The 24,625-nt window shown below is 41.8% G+C and overlaps 1 protein-coding gene across 18 annotated transcripts in view; it reads right to left on the bottom strand.

Annotated features, from left to right (window-relative positions):
- The window catches only part of DOCK10 (dedicator of cytokinesis 10), a 245,032-nt gene that overhangs the window by 170,731 nt on the left and 49,676 nt on the right, over window positions 1-24,625 (bottom strand). For 3 of the 18 annotated variants that reach the window (XM_073359913.1, XM_073359917.1, XM_073359921.1), the window contains exon 1: window positions 13-659. The exons of the other annotated variants lie outside the window; for them this stretch is intronic. In XM_073359913.1, coding sequence (XP_073216014.1) covers window positions 13-117 — 105 coding nt within the window. In that variant the 5' untranslated portion in view covers window positions 118-659. Of the gene's footprint in view, window positions 1-12; window positions 660-24,625 lie in introns of those variants that run through there. 18 annotated transcript variants of the gene reach the window in all.

Raw genomic sequence — 24,625 nt, 5'->3', positions numbered from 1 at the left:
AAATATACATACGCAACTTAATCTGTGAATTTCCCCTTGATTTACTCGCCTAACAGTCCTTCTCTTCCTCCATAGTTCACTGGGCTCCCTTTTGAAAACTTTCCCTCGAAAGCTCATTGTATCAATGGGAACTCAAGCAGCAAACAAATCGCTCTTTAAAAACTGTGTTCCTTTAACCTTTTTGCTTCAGCAGCTTCAGCAACCCGAATGAAGACTGTTCAAGAGGGAAGTGTGTCTAAAACTTAACACATGCTGTATCCACAGTAACTGAACAGAAAGGAAAAGAAAACCAGCAATAACTCATTGCTTCCTGTGAGTAATATTCTGCTATTGGGAAGACAGTATCTCATTAAGCCATAAATAAAAGCTTAGCACCTTGTCTTTATAGCAGATTGAAATAGGAAGCTGTAGAGAAATTATTACAGCTTAACGTCTATCTTTGCCTCCAAAAAAACATTTATGTCCTTTACCCAGCCCCCTCCCCGCCAAACTCTTCATTGGTCAAAAGCCAAAATGACTGAGTTCAGAGACGATAGTGGGGCGGGGGCACAATTTTAAGGTTTTGACGGTCTTCAGCAGGGTTCAGGGCAGGGCATATAAACCCTGGCAGAAATCAAGGGAGGGGGCACGTGACCCTGCATAACCATACGCCCCCCACCCCCCACACACACACACACTACGCATTGCCTCTGACTGAGTTCTGCTTGTATGGACGCAGCTGCTGTTACATATGCATTTGCAATCTGAATAAACCGAAAAAGTTTATTCTCAAGACAAGAATCTTCTTTGCTATCCACCATAACTCCCATTTTTGAGAACAGTTACTTAGGTCATCATTTTCAGACATCTGAGGTTAAATAAACTCCGCTTTTTGTATCTGAATAACAGTTCCTCTTTTTCAACGGTATGAGGTACCAATAAGAGGAAGAAAAGCTCTGTAAAATGTTACATCTATAGACAATAGACAGCTATAGACATTTTTGATATATGATTGTTCAAATTATGTTTTTGACTTGTAAGATATAATACAAGAAATCTCTGCTTTAATTTTTCCTCCCCACTGATGTATAAAATATCTGAATAAAAGAATATTTATTACCAGAGAATGTAGTCTAAAAAAACTATTGAAGAGAAAATATCTTCTGAAAATACTCTCAATTTAAAAAAAAATCCCTCTCTCTTTCCTATTTACAACACTTCTCAGAACACTTTCTACATCCTCCTTTTTGCGTTGGGATTTTTAAGCGTATTCTCCCTTTAACAACAGTTTGAATCCAGGGTAATTCTGCTGGCTTCAAAAAGGAATCTGTCCATTTGGTGTCATCTGAATTACTCTGCATTTATAACATTCTAACTGAACAGAATTTGGTCATCTAGCTCTAATTCTACAGGGTCACATACAGGAAGGCTAAAAGATTACCTTTCTGTAACATCCAGGCTGCATTTCTATAGAAGCATTATTAATCTAAGGCTTTGGTAACCATATAGGAAGTATCACCGATGCATACAGTCCCATGATCTCCTCAGGTCACATTAGATCTACCTGATATACTGTATAGCCATTTCCGCAAAAGCTAGCTCAGTCAATTAACTTGCAGTCCCCTTCATAGGCATTACTGGTACAAAACAGGTTTAGAGCCCACAGAGCTAACCACAGGAGGATCAATCACAGAGTACAGGGTTCCTCTGGCGATATAGAGCCATTATAGCAGCTCCTAAACATCTCTGTCCCTGCTGCTAGGGTAGGGGATATACTGGATGTGGGACCAGATCTTGGAGCTTCTTACATTCTAGCAAGCCAAGGCTACAGCTTCTTGAAGACAATGGCAGCAATATAATTTAGGGCAGCTGTCAAGCTACTCTAAACTAAGATAGGGGATTAGACAAGTATATAGATATCCCAGGACTGGAAGAGCACAAAGGACACTTTTCCACCACCACTGCTTGGCCATAGCTAAGGATATGTGTCATGCTATATTTTCCCATCACATATTCTCTTTATGGGTCACTCTTTTTTTTTTTAAATGATGTGTTTGATCCAAGACAATTGGCAGTTTTCCTTAATTCTCACTATGGCTGAGCTATGTCTGTCTGTTATTCTCTCTTCCTGAGTTGTGGGTGCAAAAGCTAGCTATGCATTCCTTTTTCAAAAAGCTTCAAACTGCAGTAAAAATAACATTCCTATAATTTTTTACAGTCATCATGCAGCACATAGTCTGAGGCCTGTGACTTTGTCCTGAGTGCCATGTTTTCCTTCCAATTTCCAACAAACCCTTTTCAACTCCTGAATGTCTTTAGGCATCTTTCAAAACCTCTGCAGTATTCCATATTTCTAGTAGTAACCCATGTGCAGTATTCCCATGCCAAATGTGAGAGTTCTTGTCTTCTGATGGCCGTTTGGAAGGATGAACTGCTACAGCACATCCTTATGAAACAGTATGTCAGCTGGATCAGCCTGCTTGTTTTTGTCTATGACATTTCACAACTTAGAATACAGTGAAACCTGAACAACAGACCACTCTTAATAGGCCACTTCCTGCCTTCAGAGACCACCCCTCCCCCCTACTGAGCAAAATTCTGCTTTTTTTTCTTTATTAGAAGACCATCTCTATTAAGCAAATGAATTTTGCTGATCTCTCCATTGATTGCTTAAGATAGGTTTCACTGTACACACATTAAGCAAAGCAGTGAAAGTCTTCACTGTCTGGCAGTAAGAGATGGAAAAGAGAAGTCCTTTGCCAAGACATGCAGACATTGCCAGTGGCTAACAATACAGAACCACAACATTAACAAAGCTGGCATTCTTCCTTATTTTCTCTCAAACCACTCTACTCTAGTTGATTCCTAACAGCCTCTCACATGACACAGTGGATGGAACTGCCAAGACAAAACATCCTTGCCAGACATTAAATTTAATGCTGGAAACTTCAGCTCTGTTGAATTAACTTAATTCAGGTATAGATTCCTCTCAGAGTCTCTTTAGAATATCGACCACTTTCTCTAACACTTTATCATGCCAAAGGGCCATAAGGTTTCCTTTCCTCAGACCTCTTTCACTATTGCTTGATTGCAGGAAAATAGGCTGAACATTACTGATGAGTGAAACTGAGAAGGGACAGAAGTGTTGGGCCAAAATGTGACTTCTAGTCACTGCCCCAGGTTGGAATGAGCATAGTATTGTTGCCCGCCACCCTGAAAAGGGAATAATGAGTGATGACCAATGTCTCTGAATTGTTTTTTCTCTGAGGACTATGAACAGTGTATTGCCAGCAGCTACAAGTTACCACACACCTCCTTCTAAGCAAGTACATTTATTCTTAAGGTAAAAGCATTACAGACAAAACATATTTACAAAAAAAACCCAATAAAAGTCCCTATACACATGCTAAAAGCTTACCAGAAGTTACCCCTCAGCCTTATTGGGCCTCGCTGGCCGCTGTCTTTTCAATCCTGCCACAATGGGGCCCTCTTGGACAGAAGGTCCTGTCCATTTGCTGGATCAGAAAGAAAGCCTTGTGTCACTTCAAGCTCATCCTTTTATATCAAAAGCCATTTCTTTGTCTTCTAGTCTCTGGATAACCCAGCTTGAACCAGTACACATAAACCCCTCCAGGGGCTGATACCACTATAGAGCTGTTTAGTTGCAGTGACTTGCCTTTGACACCTCCCACTGTTTAAGTTCCCAAAAGAGCTGTGGTACCCCCACCCCAAGAAGTAAAACACAATCATACATAAATAATTTATATATTTAATGGCCCAAAAGATACAATATCTGTCACACACTTCCTGCCCCCCGCAGCACACATATTTAAAGGCCTGTCAGAGTCTGGTCCTTAGTTTGGCTCAGAAAAACATTCCAAAATCAAGATGCAGATTTGAACTTTATCCAATCTCTAAAGTCTCTATACTGAAACTGGAGACCTGACAAGAAACTGGAGGCTCTCTCCTATCCTTCCGGATTCTGGTCAGGCTGGAGATCCTGCAAGGGCAGCAGGGAATATTGTCACTTCTGCTTCCTGAAGTTAACTGAACTTCTATGAACCTCAACATAAATAAAAGGTGATTTTAGGTTCAAGTTGCTTGTTATTCTACTTACACCCATTTTTCTATCCCTATTGAGAATCTTCCTGTCTTTCTTCAATGATGTGACTCCCAGTATTATTTATTATAATTTCTGGTAGCACCCGCAGCAGGCTTTGAGTGTTACATGCATAGCTGAAGGCACCGTCTCTGTGCTGAGAAGCCCACAGTCTGAATACTGAGAAATCAACAGAAAACATGTAAGAGGTGGCGGAACAACAAATATATATAAGTAGGACTGGTACGCTGGTGGGTGTAATAAAAAAAATCTTTCTTTTACCTTTTTTCTGGTGGGTAAGACATTGCTGTTTTGAGCAGGTATTCTCTGTACCTATAATAGGGAATATCATTGGGACCAGTAATATCTTATCTCCTAGTAAAAGTGTAAAATAAAACTTTCCTGGCACCTACTGTAATTTATATCCTAATTACTCCTCAATCTTGACAGTGGCAGCCAGCAAGTTCCTTACAAGGAAATTACATCAAGGAAATTATGGATCTTTAGAGATCTTTGGACTTTTACAGATCTTGACCACTACATCATTTAGATTACCACACACATTAATGTTGCGAACAGAACAGTAAACTGATGTTTCCGTATAATTGTTGCAAGCATTCAGTAGTTAAACTTTTTTTTTAATTGAAAGAATGATAATAGACTTCTCTCAGCCCTCTGGAACAGATTCACTCTGTAGGATCCTGTCAAGCAGATGTTGGAGAGTGCAAGTGTAAGGCTGACGGATCCCAGTCATCAGCAGGCAGGGGACCTCTGGAGCTTAGTGCATGAGCCTCTACCGCATGAGCTAAAAGCCAACTGGCTGTTAACTAAGGCTGTACAGCAGACTCATTTAACTCTCCCTCTTTATGTGGTCTCAGAGCCACTAGCTGGGACAGAACATCACACCCAGGAGGGGTGTGGGTTAAACAAATCTCTCTTGTTTTTATACTTTTGGAAGCTGTTTTATATATACCAGTAGCTGAGTAGGACCATGATGGGTGAGAGCTGGTGAGAGCAGTTTGCTCCATGCAACTCTTCATGGGGCTCAAGGATATCCCTATTATTTCCTCTTCTTCTCTCACCTTTGTCTAAAGGAACTTATTGTTACAGAGGTTCTCCTATCAACACCACTCTTTTAGGTCTTCATCCAAAGCCCACTGGAGCCAAGGGAAGACTCCTATTGACTTTAGGTCAGGCCCTTAAATGGCAGAGACAGTAGCTACCAGACAGCACTGTAAGGTGTTCCTTTCCTCCTGCACTGAGCATTTCTGCCTCTGAAACCTTCCCAATTTCTGCTGGTGCAGGTCTGAATGACTGATCTTGAAATAATTATCAGCTTAAATGTCTATTAAATTGGATACATTAATATGGCTAAATCCCCTGAACTGCTTTAAAAGTCACAACCATAAAGTGCAATGTAAACATTATTATTTGTATTATGAGCGTCCCCAGGTAACAAAGTGATGTTACTAAGCCTCAGTGTTGCCCCAACTATTTTTTTTAAACAGGCTGGATCACCACAAGCAGTTCTCCCTCTTCCAGGATCCTTGCCTGGTAACTGGGAGCTGTTGCATCTGGCTGAGACATTTGGGTTCCAGAGAATGTTGAAGTATTCAGCGAAATGATGAAATGTCAGTTAGTTACTTCAGTGTTTGACTAGCATCTGCTCCAATGTCTTAGCTGACCATTTTCAAAGTTTTCAGTGTTTAGAATGAACCTAACAATATGAAGTATCTGGATATCAATGTGATTCTTTCTTTCTTTCTTTTCTAGAAATGGCTATATATTCTTTAGCTTTGTGGCCAGTTGGTATCTGATCTGCTTTATCTTCAATGAAACTCCAATTAAAAAATAACAACTCTCTTTCTTTCTTTGTTTCTGTTCAAATCTTCATCTGATGTAATTTGTTTTCCCCCTACATCTATGAATTATTTCATGTTGTCATTAACTTCAGTTTGGATTCATGATATGCACTGATACGCGCTTGTGTAGCTGTACACAGAAATGAACCATCAATGTGCTTTGCTGTCCTTTGTTTCATTAGTGTTTTGATGGTGGCCCTACAGAAATATGAATATTAAGTGTCAAAGATCCACATCTTCAGTTAACAATCTCAAATATAAAGACACTTTCTAAGGATATTAGGCCAAATATTTAAACTTATAGTTGATGTACTGAACTTGAAATCATACTGTCCTCCCAAAACTATATAATCTGTCTATATTCTACAAAAATGAATCATAATGTAACCTTAGCTCCAAGTAACAATGCTGGCACTTTCAACAAACTCAGAGTCCTCAATTTCTTTAGACTCATTGGAACTCACATGCAATGATAAGAACTCACAGCAAGTGTCAGGAGAATGAAAGCATTGCAGTCTGCTCAGTACTTTTGTCCCAGAAGGATACTGACACATACAACATAGAGCAGGTTGAAAATGTGTCCCTGATTTGTGCACCCATAGGAAGAACTTGCACATGCATGCATTGGAGATGGACTTTGGAAAATGTGGACTTTTTTTTCCCCACACATTCTTCACAACACAAGAAAACCAAATAGAATATACAAAACCATAATAAAACATCACACTTCTAAAATGCTCCCCCAGAGAAAGAAACAAGGAAGGACTATTTAAAAAGAAAAGTAAATAAAGGAAAGAAAAGAATTGTAAGGGAAGGTGATAAATATTGGAAGGGAATGCGTTAACTGGCAAAGAGGTGATGACCGAGTGACATGGAGACTAAACACCATTCTCATTTCTAGGCCTTCTCATGCATACATCAGAGGTGAGGAACCTGCGTGAGGTGATATGTGAAAGGCTGCTCTGCCACCACATGTGTTGCAGTGTTGTGTGGACAGAGGAGTTCATTCTCTTCCATATCAACCTAAATTGGCTTACTTAAAAATAACTACCACTAAAAATAACTAATAAGAATAACACTTAACTCTTAAAATCAGTGACTAAATCAAAAGGAGAATCTTTTCTGCTCACTCTTATACTGCTTATTTTGCCAAAGCCAAGTCATCTATCCACTCAGAGTATTATATTTCCTGATGTTAATTGCTGCCAAGTGGCAGGGTAAAAACAAAACAAAACAGCACATTACTTAAATTCTTGAGATGTAGAAGCCTGGCTGAAGGAATATAGACTATAGCCTCTGTAAAATCAGGCCAACACTGAAACTATATTAATTGTACAGAAATCTTCCGTTATCTCCTCCACCAAAAGAAGTACAAAATCATTCTCTGTCTCTTTTGAATGGCATGCAGCATTTCCTAATCTGTTGCAGTTCCTGCGTGAGCCACAAAAAATAAAGAGCTAAATAGCAAAGATCATGCCAAATTTCTGACTTCTGCAGAGGAAACAGAAGTAGCTGCAAATTCACTTCCCATCACTCACAGCACATGGACGTGAACTCAGGAACCAATAAGAAGTTAAAAAAATACAAAAGATGGAGCCCTGTGGGGAGACTTGAGAGTCTGACACTTAATGCTATTGTGATCATTCCTCTGGCAATCTTCTGCAAGATGTTCAGTGTTACATACTCTATTGGGCTCCCCCATCTTTTCTGGCCAACAATTGGATGCCGCGTGGGAGTCACAAGAGCTGAAGGCTGTGCTAGTATATTTCAGAAACTGAGAATGATAATCTGGATAATAGTGTATAGGTTGCATTAGCCGATAAGTTACATAAATATACACTGCTATTGCTGTTTATATTCATCATCTTTGCTTTCATTTTCAATTCAGAAGCACATAATTATTGTTCATCTGATCCTGCGTGCTCCAACAATGCAACATTGCTAAAAGTAGGTCATGCAATTGGACTGACAGAATCATATCAGATATAAATTTGTCATCCCTTCAGGGATTTGTCAGAGCACTACTAAGAAATTAATTATGATCGATGTCATACACCCCACACAGATTCCATGGTCTAAATGCCAAAAATCCAGAGAGAAAGATATTGTATCAGAAGTCAGACATTAATCTTTCTTTGCCAAAGACCACTATTATCTGCCTCTTCATGATGTTGAACATGTTAACAGCTCATTAGTGGTTTGTGAATGCACCAATGGGAACACCATGCTTGTCAAGATCTCCTCCTTAAACAGGTAAACCAAACATTTCAGCAGGAGAAGAAGCAGCTATTGCAATTTAAGTTGCATAGTTCTTTCTATTCTAACCATTTGTCTTCAGGTGCTCAAAACTTTACAAAAGTGTCACCTTTGGGGCTGAAATGTTCCAAGTTAGTGTTTGCCCGAAAGCATGTTTTTACTGAGGAAAAAACAGTTCTACCATTTTCGAGAACAGGAAGAGTGAAAAAACCCTACTTCAGTATTAAACAAACAACTTTTTTCAGAACTGCTCTAGCACCGAATCAGCAGGGTGCACAAAGCTGACATTTGCCAGGCAAATAGGACGTGTTCCTGTTGAGCACCCAGGCTCTGATCTAACCAAGCACTTAAGCATTTGCTTAACTTTAAGCATGTGATCAGTCCAGCTGAAGGGTTAAACAAGCTCATTCTTTCACTTGCTCTACAAATCTGTAAAACTAGCTCTGACCACATGGAGGGCTGAGAATTCATCATGATAACTGTGACATTAGCACACAAGGTAAGCTCTCCAAGGCAGTGTGACAACATCTCTGCAACAAACAGCCATGAAAGGAAAACACAAGTCTCTTTTATAATATCTGCCAGGGCCCTGCTAATGTGCCTTTCCAGACATTGGCTCCTGAGGTCACCAGCTCCAGCTATGTCAATCTTTTCTTCTGAGGCTGACAGTGCACTGATTCCAACTGTTCTTTTCACTGTGCTTTTATCTTCGCTTCATGCCACAGGTATTAGTGTATCTCATGAAGAACAAATATGTGAAAGGTTCCTCTATTTCTGTCCACTGCATGAAAGGTGAAGACACACCCTCTCATGGAAGTAGTGGTGTCATGAGCTTTCAATGGGTTGCACTTGCCAGCTTCTTTGTTCACAGTCAGAGTCCATGGGACTCCTTCCTGGTTGAAACTTCCTTCTGAGGGGAGAGGAAGAGGGAGGTCTTGGTGAGGGTATTTTGTCAGTCATGCGTTTGATTTCACATAGAGTGCTTAATGGGTCTTACAGTACACACACACACACAACCTCAAACCGCCTGAACAGCATTCATGGGCGCTTGCTGTTAGTACATCCTGAGCCACCTGCTACCCCTTCATTGGTTTTCCAAGTTTCTACTCATGAAAATTCCTCCCAGTTCTCCCATTTGGGAAGCATGGTCAGCTGTGTGTGGAAGGAGCAGTCCCTACATCCATGCGGATCTTGGGAGGCTAGTAACGGATGCACAGCTATCTGTTGCTCCTATTTCCCCTTCTCAGCATGTCATTCATAGTAACCTTGCTGTTATGCTGCAACTCGCTATCAGATGCATCTTGGAGTGAGGTTGCAATGGAAGATACTGTTGGTCTGATCAGCTGCAACTTCTGGGCAGACTTCCACGTTGGAAATCCACCTGCACCCAAGGGGTGCATGATATGTTCATCTGCTACTCCTCGCCCCTGATTCTCCTTTCATTTGCACTGGTGCCAACAAAGAGTAGCTCCAATGAAGTCAATGGATTTATATGTCCATAAAACTAGTGAGAGGAGAGAAGAGAATCTGGCCCCAACTCTCTTTTTTCACCACCAGCACTCCCTCCCACATCTCTCAGGAGTAGTAGCAATGGGGGTAGGGGGAAGGGAGGTGACATATTGTACAGCAGCCCTTGGTTCCTAGTTGGGGGTGTGGAGTCTCTATATGTGGGTTCTCTGCTATGCTGTCCAGCAGCACAGACAAAATACAGTATTTCATCGGCTTTGGCCCCTAGTGCCCCTAAGTAGGTTGCATCAAAACTGGGCTGTATTATTCCCCCTAAACAAACAGAATTCTTTCCCAGCTTTCATACATCAGGAATCGGGGCAGTGAACATAAACCTTCCATTAGCCATTTAATCCTGCTGATTCAGACAAAAACAAAATAAGCAATTACTTTAATTTCTTCTTTAGTTTACTCCATTGGGAAATCTTAAAAAAAATTACTCGTTTTCATAGAGTAGGGCTGGAGTCATGTCTTGATAACAAAACACGAATAATGATGAAGGGCCATAAGAGGCCATTAAATAATTTAATCATCTTTGTTTACTATTTCCAGACATGATGCTGTTTGCAGTTTCTGGCTTCCACTGCACGCGGTGGTTCTAATGTGTGCCATTGATGTCTATTGTCAGTTACAAAAAGAATTGTTTTTCTTTATTTATTTGCCCAGAAAAGCTCAGCTCAAACACAACATCTGGTTTACAGAGAAATTCCACATTTTTACCCAATTTCCCAGCTAGCATGATTGAAGCAGGAGGAGGTCAAGCAACTTGGCCAAGGTCATACAGTCTATCAGTAGCTCTGTCAGGATTAGACCATGGGATCCCCTTGACTGCTTTGTTCTTAACCACTAAACTGGTCTCTCTCCTTATACTGTACTATGTGCATAAGTCTGTGTTGCTGTGCCTGAGAGCTACTCTGTTAAATATTGCATTCTCGTGGCCCCAGACACATATGTGCATATCCTCACAGCTCCTGGGTCTATTCTGAGCAGCTCAGTGGAAACAGACCACACGTGATAATCTATCCTTTGGATACTCTGAAATACCCAGCTCATAATGTGATTTTGGCAGACATATAAAAAGATTAGGAATTTCAAAAGCGGCTGTGATGGACTCCCTTTTTCTTTTACTACATAAGGAATGAATGTGAAGTCCTGCTAGTAAGATTTGCATTAATTTAGTTTAGTGCGCAGCAAGGGGAAAGGAATTCAAAACAAAATGCTCTCTTAGCCCCTCTCCTCTTCTAGATGGTCTGCACAGGTTTGGAGGCAGAACCAGTTTGGGCCAGTGTACACAGCACTGGACTGGGAGTCAAAAGACCAGTGTTCTATTCTTGGCGCTGCCACTGTACAACCGACGACACGTCACTTCACTTCCGTTTCCTGTCCCATCCTTTGGGTGCTTAAACCATAAGCTCTTAAAGGCAAGGACTCTCTTGCTATGTGCTTGTAACAGTGCCTAGCCCAACATGCCCCCAGCTGCCACGGTGGCCTGTCGGCATTACTGTAATACTACAACTAAAGTTTCAGTCACCTGGACTTATTAATGGCTCATCAGCTCTGGATGGGGGGGCATTTTATGGCTTAGCTGGGATTAGAAGCTGATAACTGGGAACCCTAATAGATATTTGTGATAAATGGGTGTTGTTGTTTTTTTTAAATCACTGATGAAGTAGTTATTTATTTATGAACATGAAGAAAGGCTGGAAGAGACAGACAGGAACAGAGGAAATCCTGTACCCCAGAACTGGCCCTAGTTTTGTGGGGCCTTGTGCGAAGTAACATGTAGGGCTGAACCCAGCTCTGCCTATTAGGTTTCTCCTGATCTCCTACCATTAGGCTCTGAATACTCCCTCCCATCACCCCCCAAACCAAGCGACACCCCAGCAAGAATTTATGGTGGACCTAGTTACTCAACCTGAGATGCCTAGACCTGGGAAGAGAAACTAGCAGAACATCCATTTCCTTGTTCCTTTTCTTTGTATTAGGTATATCTGTTTTCAGTTACAATGCAGGCAAGGGTACTTTTATCAGCTATGGGTTTTCTGGGATTTTTGCTACACATTCCCACCAGTTTGCACATAGAACTACGCATGTGAATCTCAGCCAACATTTCACTTCAGCTCCAAGAGGTAAGAGATATATTGTCCAGTGCTGGTAATGTTAATATCATGTGGTTTTATTTCTTATAGGAAGGTAACTTCCTAGTATCATTCCAAAGAGCTCTTCTATCATGGCATTCACAGCGAACGTGCTATCCAGTTTTGTTTTGCTTTACAACTGACACCTTTATTAGCTCTTCATAAACATACTTTGCAAACTATTAGCCTGATCCTGAAAGCATTATGTGAGTAGAGCCAATGAAGTACAGGTGAAAACAGGCAAGAGGATACAACAAAGTGCAATAATATTTCAAAAGCTAGGAAAGAAAAAGAATGAATGTTACACTGAGCATTAAGGGCTAGATTGTGGAATTTACCCTTACTAAAGGCCTCCACAGATCCCTGCAGCCCCAAGGACAACTCAAGAGGCAAACCTGCTCCTCTAGGTGCTCCAGCCCAAGCCTGCTGGGGGCTGACAGAGGGTAGAACCACAGCCGTGTTTCCTCCCCACCTTCCTGGGGGTGATTTTCTCCAAAGGGAATCTTCCCGTTGTGTGGCGTGCACAAAGATGATCCTTTCCTCTTGAGCCTTAATCATCCTACCCTGTCATAAATATAAAGGGAAGGGTAACCACCTTTCTGTCCCCAGTGCTATAAAATCCCTCCTGGCCAGAGAAAAAACCCTTTCACCTGTAAAGGGTTAAGAAACTAGGGTAACCTCGCTGGCACCTGACCAAAATGACCAATGAGGAGACAAGATACTTTCAAAGTGGGGGGGGGGGTGCGGCAAAGGGTCTGTCTGTGTGACGCTTTTGCTGGGAACAGATCAGGAATGCAGCTCAGAACTCCTGTAAAAAGTTAGTAAGTAATCTAGCTAGAAATGCGTTAGATTTCTTTTGTTTAATGGCTGGTAAATAGCTGTGCTGAATGGAATGTATATTCCTGTTTTTGTGTCTTTTTGTAACTTAAGGTTTTGCCTAAAGGGATTCTCTGTGTTTTGAATCTGATTACCCTGTAAGGTATTTACCATCCTGATTTTACAGAGGTGATTCTTTTACCTTTTCTTTAATTAAAATTCTTCTTTTAAGAACCTGATTGTTTTTTCATTGTTCTTATGATCCAAAGGTTTGGGTCTGTGTTCACCTGTACAAATTGGTGAAGATTTTTATCAAGCCTTCCCCAGGAAAGGGGGTGTAGGTCTTGGGGGTATATTTTAGGGGGAAGACATCTCCAAGTGGGCTCTTTCCTGGTTCTTTGTTTAACACGCTTGGTGGTGACAGCATAGGGTTCAAGGACAAGGCAAAGTTTGTACCTTGAGGAAGTTTTTAACCTAAACTGGTAAGAATAAGCTTAGGGAGTCTTTCATGCAGGTCCCCACATCTGTACCCTAGAGTTCAGAGTGGGGAAGGAACCTTGACATACACCTACACTGGGGACAGAGACAATCTGGCTCTACCCAGCTAGCTGGGTTATGTACCATGTCAGTCCAATTAATCCATTCAACCAGTACTGCAACATGGAACATACTGTTGATGATTTCAATGAAACAGCATTTAAACACAACAAAGGAGGGAGCGTCAGGAGCTCAGAAGCTAAGCGGTTAACTTCTGATTCTCTACAAATACATCCTGCATCTACCAGAAACAAGTGCCAGTGTAAGCAGGGGAATAGTCCCGCTATTGTGGGGAACTTTCCTGGCTTCTGCACTACCCCGGTGAAGCGGGCTAGCGAAAGGATCTGAATTCTCACTCCCACTTCCTTTACCGAGTTGCCTCCCTGCCCTTGAGGACTCCCCTTCCACTCTCCTGTCTGGCAGGGTCCTCACAACCCCAACAAGGTTGGGCCCAGGATTCCTGGGGGGCTCGATCCCCAACCCTGCTGTGGTCACTTAGAACAGGGGCTAGGGTGTCCCCACTCCGGGGTACTCTCTCTGCACTGGGCACTTCTCTGAGCCACTGACCATTACATACAAGTTAAAAGTTATTTAATCAACAATTAATTTTAAAAAGAAAAAGGGAAAATGGGAAAGGTTAAAGGAAACATCACCCTGCTCTGTGGCAGGGAACATCACGAACAGTGTCTCTGGAATGTCAGGGCACTTCACAGTCTGCACCTTGTAAGTCCCAGACCTTCTTCTCAGACCCTGGCTGTGCTGCAGGGATGCTGTGGGTTGGACACTCGCTCTGGTGGTGGCCACACGCTCTCAGGCTTTAGGTGGCAGGGCCCTTCTTCCCAGCGTTGCCCCCGCCCTGTCAGGGTTACCAATCTGCACGCACGAGTCTGGCCTGCAGAGCCTCCTGGCTGAGGTGTCTCCCTGTGCTGGGCCCACTGCCCAGAGTCCCCCTCGCTCTCCTCAGCTGCTCACAACACCCGACTCTGGACTGCTCCAGCCCCAGCTCCAGTCTGCCTCAGCACTGCTGCTGCTCTGCCTCCAGCTCCCTGGGCTGCTTCTTTGGCCCCTCTGCCTCTGGTTGTTACAGCTCTGCTCCCAGGACAGGTCTTCTCTGCAGGCTGCTTCTGTGACTCTGCTCCCAGCACTGACCTGCTTCGTGGGCTGCTCTTCTGGCCCCTCTAGCTCTGGTTGCTCCACCTCTGCTCCCAGGGCAAGTCTGCTCTCTCTGGGCTGTGCCTCTGGCTTTGGGGCTGCAGCTCTGCTCCCAGCTTAGCTTGAGCCCCTGCTTTCTCCTTAGCTCGGCCCGTCTCTGTCTCTCACATGGAGGACGGGACGTCCCTGGCCTCCTGACTCCCTGATTAGCCTGCCCGCCCTGTCATTCACGCTGACCTGGAGGATTGGCCTCTCCCCATTGCTCTTAGGGACTGTCAGTCTCAGGGTCCTGATTCCCCATTGACCCTTCCCCCTTTAAGTACTGGGAGCTAGCAACTAAAACACCCCCACTGAATGTTAGCAAGGGGGCAACAGTCCCCTTACATTAGCAAGGGATGTGGATAGTTACTAAAGCAGAGCCTGCTTGCAGTTCTTTCCCAGTCTGTTCCCTTTTGTGTGCTAAACTAAGCAAATATAGTCTCAGCCTTGGAATAAATCCTTCCCAAGAAATCTCCTTGTCTCTTAAATATGTATCAGATAATGTACAAGATCACCAGGCTGGAATGCTTTGCCATATTTGTATAACTCTAAACTGCTTTCAATTTTGTTTTTAAAAGGAAAACTGACAGGCAGGAGTGGGTGGGTGAGATTCTGTGGGCTGCGTTGTGCAGGAGGTCGAACTAGATGATCATAATGGTCCCTTCTGACCTTAATATCTATGAATCCATAAATGACTGAAGCATGCAATAGTTTTTGGCAGTTTAAAAATACTGTGTAAAAATTCTCCTTGGGAGTTGGTACAAATTCAACTCACCTCTCAGACATTTTGGGGGAAATTTTTGTTTGTTTGTCAAAACATGTCTTTTTTGTTTAATGAACAAACATCTAAAATATACATAAATTTAAAAATAAACTGCACTAAATGTGAACAGTATCACTCACACTGACAAAAGCAAGGATGTTAACACATGGCTCAGACATCAGCTTTATACTATGAATTGGTGTGTCCTACAGTAATTCTAATATGAATAATGATCTACTGCATAAAGATTAGAACTGAGCACTTTCTCAAACCATTTGTACTATTTACAAATAACTCTTCAGTTTTACTGTGTGCACCATTTTTTGTTCACTTGCTCACAAATATTCCTGCAGATTGTTTTCTGTTTGTATCAGTGTTCGAAGAATAAGTGTTCTACATGTGAAAACCCATGTTCAAGGCTGTTTGCACACAGTTATGGCTATATTCATTAGTCACACCGCAAGTCCTTGCCCTTATTAATAAAGGTTCTGTCATGCAGTCAGTGGAAACAAAGCCATGCAACTTAGGTGCACACAATACACTATCACACAATACAAGGAGTTAACAATAAAGAGCTGAAGACATACGCAAAGCAAACAGTTCATCAACAATCCATCAGGCTGGATAAAAATCAATTATTTTATTTTAAAAAAAATTTAAAATCTCAGATTTTTTATTTAACTCAGATTTTATTATTTTGCTATTTAAGTTTAAAAATAAACCTGTTCAAAATGAAATCTGAATTCAATACAAAATATGTTAAGGCCTAACCTTATTATAATCTCTTAAAGCATTTAAATTAAAAATAAGTACGCTGAATCCATGAGCCTTTATCAAAAACTCTGAGTTAAAGGCCGTTTATCTCTATAAAGAAGGAATCAGAGAAAAAAACATATAACTTTTGAGGTCAAACTTTACAAATATGGCACAATGTGTCATATACTGTATTTTAGGATTGTTCTGTTTACTAAAAATAAAATTTATATGCTGTTTTGTGTGTTTAATTAGCCATTCTAATGCAGTTATCATCCCAATGCAGCTTGATACAAATTATCTAATAATAAGCAATATATCATTCACCATTTTCTGACATACTAAAAATGTACAAGTAATAAGAATCTGAAAATAATAAGCCATTTAATTGCTTAAATAAATGTATGTAGTTATAGTGTACCCAAACTGGTAGCAAAAAGATGTACCAAATCTAGTGTAAAGGTTCTATTTAGTTGTAAATCTACATATGGTGATGGTTATAGCCAACCAATGAGAATGCACCATTCTTTAGAAAATAACTGAAGTACAAATGGAAAAGTTAATTAAAATTGATGATTTAAATCAAGGCTTTCCATGTGGCGATTTAAATCATGATTTAAATTCCTGATTTAAATAGCCATGATTTAAATCAATCCACCCTGCAAGCCACAGGCTGAAATATGTTCTGCCAAACAATTGTGAATAGCAAATACATTTGTAAATATTAAAGTCTGCAGAGACTTCACAAACAAACAAAGCCAATATCAGAACTGAGGTTTCAGAGTAGCAGCCGTGTTAGTCTGTGTTCACAGAAAGAAATGGGGAGTACTTGTGGCACCTTAGAGACTAACAAATTTGTTAAGTCTCTAAGGTGCCACAAGTACTCCTTTTCTTTTTGCGAATATCAGAACTGGCTCTGCTAGGAAATATTCTTTCCTATTGTCTGCTCATGTTCAGTTTAAAAAGTGCTTGCTGAAATGTACTGTGTTTTATGAACATTTCCTGTAGTATTCTAGGTCTTTAACTCTTAGGGATTGGCCAGTTACAAGGAACTTTACTCTTTTTACCTGGCCAGTTCCAAAAGACGAGAGGAAGCCCATAGCAGACGTTGTGCTGAGAAGAGGTGAGGGTTCTGAGGTCAGGGTAGGCAGTACCACTCCTGGCAGAACCTGTCTCCAGGCTCATGCTTTGTCCACCTTACTTCCTCGGGGACCCTGTTTTACTCTCTGGCCTAATGCTGAGAACCTGCTGGTGGTAGGTGGTTGAGAGTAGCTTCAGCAACCCTAGTGTAGCAGGGTTACAGAGCAAATGCATGCTTAGAGGCCACTTGGCAGATGAATGGAGAACAGGGGACTGGATGCTCTATGTTGGTGCCTGGTGTTTCTAGGGAGCTGTGGGTGCCCAAGGGGGATGAACAAAAGCTCCTTAAGCATGTTGAAGGGTGGAGTGAAAGCCAGGGAAAGAGCTGGGGTCATGGCAGCACTGGAAATAAAGGAGGAGGAGAGATGAGTTAGCTTAGTTGTTATCCCTCACTTAGGAACCTGTCCTTAATGTAAGTGGGGGAATAGTCCCGCTCTTGTGGGGAACTTTTCTGGCTTCTGCACTACCCCAGTGAAGTGGGCTAGCAAAAGGATCTGAGTCCTCGGTCCCACTTCCTTCACCCAGAGGCCTCCCTGCCCTTGAGGGCTCCCCTTCCACTCTCCTGTCTGGCAGGGTCCTCGTAACCCCAACAAGGCTGGGCCCAGGATTCCTGGGGGGCTCGATCCCCAACCTTGCTGTGGTCACCTAGGACAGGGGCTAGGGTGTCCCCCTCCGGGGTACTCTCTCTACACTGGGCACTTCTCTGACCCACTGACCATTACATACAAGTTAAAGCAAATGCAAGTTATTTCATCAACAATTAATTTTAAAAAGAATAAGGGAAAATGGGAAAGGTTAAAGGAAACACATCAACCCGCTCTGTGGCAGGGAACATCACAAACAGTGTCTCTGGAATGTCAGGGCACATCACAGTCTGCTCCTTGTAAGTCCCAGGCCTTCTTCTCAGGCCCTGACTGTGCTGCAGGGATGCTGTGGGTTGGACACTTGCTTTGGTGGTGGCCACACGCTCTCAGGCTCTAAGTGGTAGGACCCTTCTTCCCAGCGTTGTGCCCGCCCTGTCGGGGTTACGATCCAAGCCTGGCCTGCAGAGCCTCTTGGCTGAGGCGTCTCCCTGTGCTGGGCCCGCTGCCCAGGGCCCCCCTTGCTCTCCGCAGCTGCTCACCGCATCCACCTCTGGACTGCTCAGGCTCCACCACTCTGTCTCAGCGCTGCTGCTGCTCTGCCTCCAGCTCCCTGGGCTGCTGCTTTGGCCCCTCTGGCTCTGGTTGCTACAGCTCTGCTCCCAGGACAGGTCTGCTCTGCAGGCTGCTTCTGTGACTCTGCTCCCAGCACTGACCTGCTTTCTGGCCCCTCTGGCTCTGGTTGCTGCAGCTCTCCTCCCAGGGCAAGTCTGCTCTCTCTGGGCTGTGCCTCTGGCTTTGGGGCTGCAGCTCTGCTCCCAGGACAGGGTCTGCTCACTCTGTATCTGGCACAGCTCTGCTCCCCAGCTTAGCTTGGGCCCCTACTTTCTCCTTAGCTCGGCTTAGCTCGGCCCCACTCTGTCTGACCCAGGCAATTCCAGCTCACACGGAGGACAGGACCTCCCTGGCCTCCTGATTAGCCTGCCCGCCCTGTCATTCACGCTGACCTGGAGGATTGGCCTCTCCCCATTGTTTCTGGGGCTGTCAGTCTCAGGGTCCTGATTCCCCATTGACCCTTCCCCCTTTAGTACTGGGAGCTAGAAACTAAAACACTCCCACTGAATGTTAGTAAGGGGACAACAGTCCCCTTACATTAAGTTTCAAAAGCTTAGAGCTACTGGGCTCATTTCCACCCTTAGTCACTCCTACACAACCAATTGCAATGGGGTGTACCAAAGGGCAGATGTGGCCCAAGTTCTGCTATACACACTGCTGAAACATGTTTGCAGATATTATATACTAAGGGGGAACATCTCAAAGGGGATATCCTGAGCAAGCAAATTACATTTTAAAAATTATTTCTACTAACTGAGTTTATCCTTGTAAATGAAACAATTCCTTCATATGTACCAAAAAAGTGTTCCCCTGTACATTACCTTTAGACCAAACAAAAATCCTGATGACATCAAGGTCATAGATCAAACCCAAGACCTTACAGAAAAGCCAAAGAAAACGGTGAGCGGCATGATCTTCAACTCCTAATAGGCTAGTTTTATAGCTGACCTCTGAGGTTATTACTTATTATTTGTATTATCATAGTGCCTAGGAGTCCTAGTCATGAATCAATATCCCATTGTGCTAGGTGCTGTACAAAACAGTCCCCTGATACAGTCAAGCAGACTATTCAAATTATTATATGCACCGTTCTGTATGATAGCAGCCCTGTGTTTTGGTCTGAGGTAGGAACACATCTATTTTCCATTCTACCTCCTTTAATTGTTCCATTCTTGACATGTATAAGAATCCTATGACCAGACCATTGCTGTATTACAAAAGCCTAGCCCCAGGGTAAATTTGGCTGGATTTATACCAGTGTAGTTGAGAACAGAATTTGGCTCTGTACTTTCAAGAAAATACCAAAAGTAATGGGAAAAAAATAGGGTGTGATAGATGGCAGACAGAGAGAAGGAAGAGGAAACAGAAAATAGATGTTTTATAAAGATGTTTTATACTGTTTCAGAGTGATCCTGGAGACATCAGCAAGTCTGAAAACGCTGTAATATGTTTATTTTTCATTGGATATTAGTTTAGTATAACACTATATACAGTAAACAAACAATCAAATTAATCATTGTCAATATGTGCTTTGGATTAAATAATAGATCACAATCGTAAAATGTTAGAAAAGATTTCAAATCAGTTTTTAGGAGCACATATTAGGGACACAGTCAAGGTTAACAGGCCCAAAATGTACCTTATCATTACTATAACACACCAGTGGCCATCAAGAGTTAATGCCTTTCAGTGAGTATCCCAGCCTAGGTCAGATCTGAACCAATGATCTACAGGTGAAAATCTCTATATCCAATCACCACTTTATCCCTCAGCCATTCAGTACCTAAACTTGATCAACAGCAAAATCTGACCCCTCTACCTCCTCTTCCATTCCCTCCACCCCCCACCCCCCACACACACCAACCACCCTTTTTCCGTTCTTATAAGAATGAACCCTGGAACTGTTTAGAGGATGTTGTTGTGCAAAGACAGGGAGGAAGGTTCCTGCAGGAGACATTGTCATTTTCCCCTACTCCTCTGGCCAAAATTATGGCTGCTAGGAAGGGTACTTAATAAGGTGCAACTTCTGCAGGCATTAGAAGCCATTCATTTGATGGGGGTCAGCTAGAAAATTGGGAGAGTAATTGTTTGTTGATTAACCTACCAGTCTTCCAAGAGCAGTGGCCATTTGCATGGGGCCAGATTCTGAAATAAGCCACACTGATGACTTTGATGGAGCTATTCTGGATTTACATGGGTATAGCAGAGACCAGAATAAAGCCCTGTGAGTTGCGATTGCTTGATGATGAAGAAAAACTGTATCTGAACCTGGAACAGCAGGAACAGCTTTGGCACACTCCCTTCCTTCAGTTTTCTAACCTAACCAAGAGTGAGCTGGATAAATATTTATCCAGCAATCAAGGCTTTTTTCTGGGGGGGGGGGGGGCGAGGGGTGGAAAGAAGGGAAGAATAGGCCTTTTAAAAAAAAAAAAAAAGCCCCAAGCATCTTCCAGGTAGAAAAAGAAGAAAAAAAGCCATGTCATTGATTGGAACATCTTGCTGCATCAAGACAAATTAATGAGAGCCAGTGATTAAAAAGTAAATTTTACAAATATATATTTTAACAGCAACATACCAGTTTTATTTGAGATGAGAAGAAAAAAGTATTTTACACTTGACTTCCCTCTTTCTCCTCAATCAGCTCTCCCTTGCCTCTTGATCTCTTTCTGTCTCTCTCTCTTTTCCCCACCCCTTCCCCGCCAATGGCTGGCTTTTTCAGATAGTTCATTTCTCTTTACAGTGCTCATGCATTAGATCTCTTACAGTGCTTGCTTGTTTCCAGGTTAAGTCAACACACCCATGTGTGCAACCAGAGACTTTGGGACAGAGTCATTTATATCCATTTAAATCCAGCAGAACTCTACTCAAGCTAGTCTGCATTTACATTGGTAGAAACAAGATAAAAAATTGAGCCAAAGTCAAGCAGTGGTATAAATGCTGGTGTAAGATATGTATTGGGCATACAGTACATTGGTCAGGAAATGGATGTGAATGTTAATGGCAAAGTAGTCAAACTGGCACTGCTATGGCATTCTGAGGGTGTGCAGAACAACATACATTTACTTTGCATTCTATTTGAATCAACTTCAGGCTTTTTTAGTGAATAGAAATGGAGACTGGGAGCTCTGATGGTACAGGGAGTAAATTAAATCTGGGCAGAGGCGATGGTGGGGGAAGTGCTTCTCTACTTTACATCCTCTTTGTCAGTTGCTTTTCCTGCTGCACCCTCTTGGCTTGTAAAATATTCACTTGCCTAGGTTTGTAGAACACACCCATCAGTTTGGTACCTAAATGCCATCCAGTTACACTCATTTTGCATAGAGTGTCAAATCAGTTCAAATTAAGTTATACTAGTTTGTCACTTTGGCCCAGAGACTTTTCTAAAAGCTGGACTTGTTTACTGCAGGCTGCTGTTAGGCTGAGTTTTACTCTTAGTACTTACCCCTGGAAGTAAAATTTGCCAATAGATTTCTCGGAAAAGAGATTGAGGAGGCAAGGGAGTACATTAGCCACAAAATAAAAGCCATCAAGCGATAAGTTGAAACTCAGATTTTGGTTTGGTTTTGGTCTAACAGGAGAAGGGTGAAATGGCTTTGTTTTGGCAAAAAATAGACTACCAGCAAAACATTGCTTCACTTAAAATCTTTAAACCATACTGCTAACGATGTATTAACAATGGTAATGGTATATATTTAATAGGAAACAACAGAATCTCCATGGTACAATAGGGTAAAATAATGCACTAGCACAGACTTTTGAATCTAGGAAGATATACAACATAGTCAATTTCACATTGTAGAACTCCTGAGTTCAGATTCTATCTATTGATCTTAGGGTCACTGCTTTATCTACTGAAGTGTAAATCTGGGTCCATCTGCTGAAGCCAATGATTCTGCCTCTTTGCACCAAGGAAAGATGGATTCTTTAATTTATTATTATGGAGATTTGGGAATATTAGAGACTGCAGGAAAAATATTTGTGATTATTTCTGACTAGTGTGTCTCTGTCTTAACATTTACATCTATATCTACCTCTTTACTGCGAGAAAAGAAATTCTACCCATAGTTGGTCCTCAGGGAATATCGGCACACTGGTTTACATGAAATTGTTATACGAAGAAGAGAGAGAACAATCATCAATGCAGGAATTGCCTTCTTGGGTAGTTTCGTTTGGGTGGGTCCTATGTGAAGTAACATGTCAGGATCAAAAGAGGTCCCACCCTAAAGAGTACTCATTCCCCCAAGTCCAAGGGTCCAGGACATCCTCCATGGGAATCTCCTTCCTTGCATCCATTCTCTCTACATGCACGTGTGTAGCTTTGCAGCCTCAGAAGACATGAACTCATGGACTGGCAAATCAAGAGATGAATCTGAAGAGCAACTAGAGAATTCAATCTCTTTTATAGCTTATTGGAACTAGAGTCAGACAGAATTGTTGACAAGGAATCAGAGACGGTGGTCCAGATAAGTAGCTCAAACACGCATGTGAACATATTTGTGTATAAATGTGTTCACAATGTGAGGCTCTGGGAAGAACAGAGAAATATGTGGCTACAAATGATCAAAGTCAGGAAATCCTGAATTTTGTTCCCATCTCTACAACCTTCTTGCTGCGTAGCCTTGCACAAGTCACTTTACTTTGTCTCAATTTCCCCATTTGTAAAATTGGGGTAATAGAACAAACAATCTTATCTTACAGGGACATTATGGAGAACAAATTATTTAAAATTATTTATTGAAGAGCATTTCAGACCTGTGAATTACCATATATATGCAACATATTATACTATTACAAATTGCTTAAGCACAGCACCCTTAGTTAAACATTGTTGCTTTTGCAGGATGATACTGCCACAGACTTTTCTCTGTTCCCTTAATTTCTGCCTCCATTGTACAACTGCAGATTGCTTAATAATAGATAAGTTACCTCTCACAAACAAGAGACAGGCTCTTCTTTGCCCTGTGGGAGGATGCTTTGCTTATTCAACTCTAGCTTTCTGAACACACACATTTAATATTCCACCACCAGAATTCAGTTAACAATTCCATAAGTGTGCAAGCCAGAATAAAATCCAGTTCATTCTGTTGTATTAGAACTGTCTGTGCAGGTCTAACAGAAGGAGAAAATAAATAATTAAATAAATAATAAATGTGTCACTGAAGTTATCAGAGGCATAACTAGTGATATCCAAAGGAGAAGATCTGCTCAGAACTGAGTGAACAGTCACTTTTCAGATAATATGCACCCTTTAAGCAGAATTACAGTGCTGTAGAGAATGAAAATGCACCTTACTTTGAAAAGTGACTATGTAAAAATGGCTATTTCTTACTGAGTTACTTACTTACTTCTTACTACTCCCTGCACTTGTTCAACAATTCTTACTGACTACACTGGCAAAAGAAGTTTACTTCTTTTAACACAGCATACCCAACCCAGCTCAGACTGAGTGAGATGGATTCTATACCTTCTCATCCACCATCAACAGAATTGTTTGTTAAGTTCCAACCAATTACAACTGTGCAAGCCTACTGAACTCAGTAGGTTGAGAAGTCATCACTGAGCGTGTAGATCATTTGTTACATGAAAAAAGTCTCTGAAAAGCAATAATCAAGGAATCCCACAATAGTACTGTTGGAGAGTAACTTTTCATGGGACAAATGCATTGTATGTATCATTTACATTACTTCCCCTACTCCCAAACTCTTTTGCCAACAATTTATATAAAGTAAAGGCCTGCTTCCTCCTCAAGTCCATGGCAAAATTCCCATTGTATGCAATGGGAGTATGATAAGGCCCTATATCCATGGATTAAATTCTCACAGAATATTTTCTAGAGCCCTAAGGCTTGGGGCTTCTTCCCCATGAGGCTTGCTGGGGCTCTCATGGGTTTGAAAATATTTACTGAAGCTCTACTCTGGAGGACTCCAGCTGAATTTAAGCCCTGCCTATACCTAAAGCATAAAGGAAAATGTCAAATGTGTTCACAAATCAAGATAAACATGAAAGTTTACCCCTAAAAGGAAAAATAATATATATTTTATTTGCACTGTTGATTTTGATCTCTCAAGCCCTAGAGAATTTGGCTAATTAAGAGACAGCTTTTCTGTCACACGGAGTTGGCATCCAGTAGAACCTAGATTACTGACCTTCAGAACAATGTGCTAGTCTCCTCTATTTGGCCAAGGGTTTGCTTAATACTGAATTATGGTTGGGAGATCTTGAAATTATGTGTAGGGATGGGCACCTATTGATGGTAATTATTATAGGGTGTACAGATACTATATTGGTTTTAATTAAGTAAATGCCTACATATGATGCAATGATAAGTGCACCACAGATTAAAATTTACATGTAAATTAATAAGTATTATGCAACAGAACCTGAAGAAC

Source organism: Lepidochelys kempii, chromosome 9 (genome assembly GCF_965140285.1).
Source record: "Lepidochelys kempii isolate rLepKem1 chromosome 9, rLepKem1.hap1, whole genome shotgun sequence".
Taxonomy (NCBI): domain Eukaryota; kingdom Metazoa; phylum Chordata; order Testudines; family Cheloniidae; genus Lepidochelys; species Lepidochelys kempii.
This window is presented reverse-complemented; position numbering and strand designations above follow the sequence as displayed.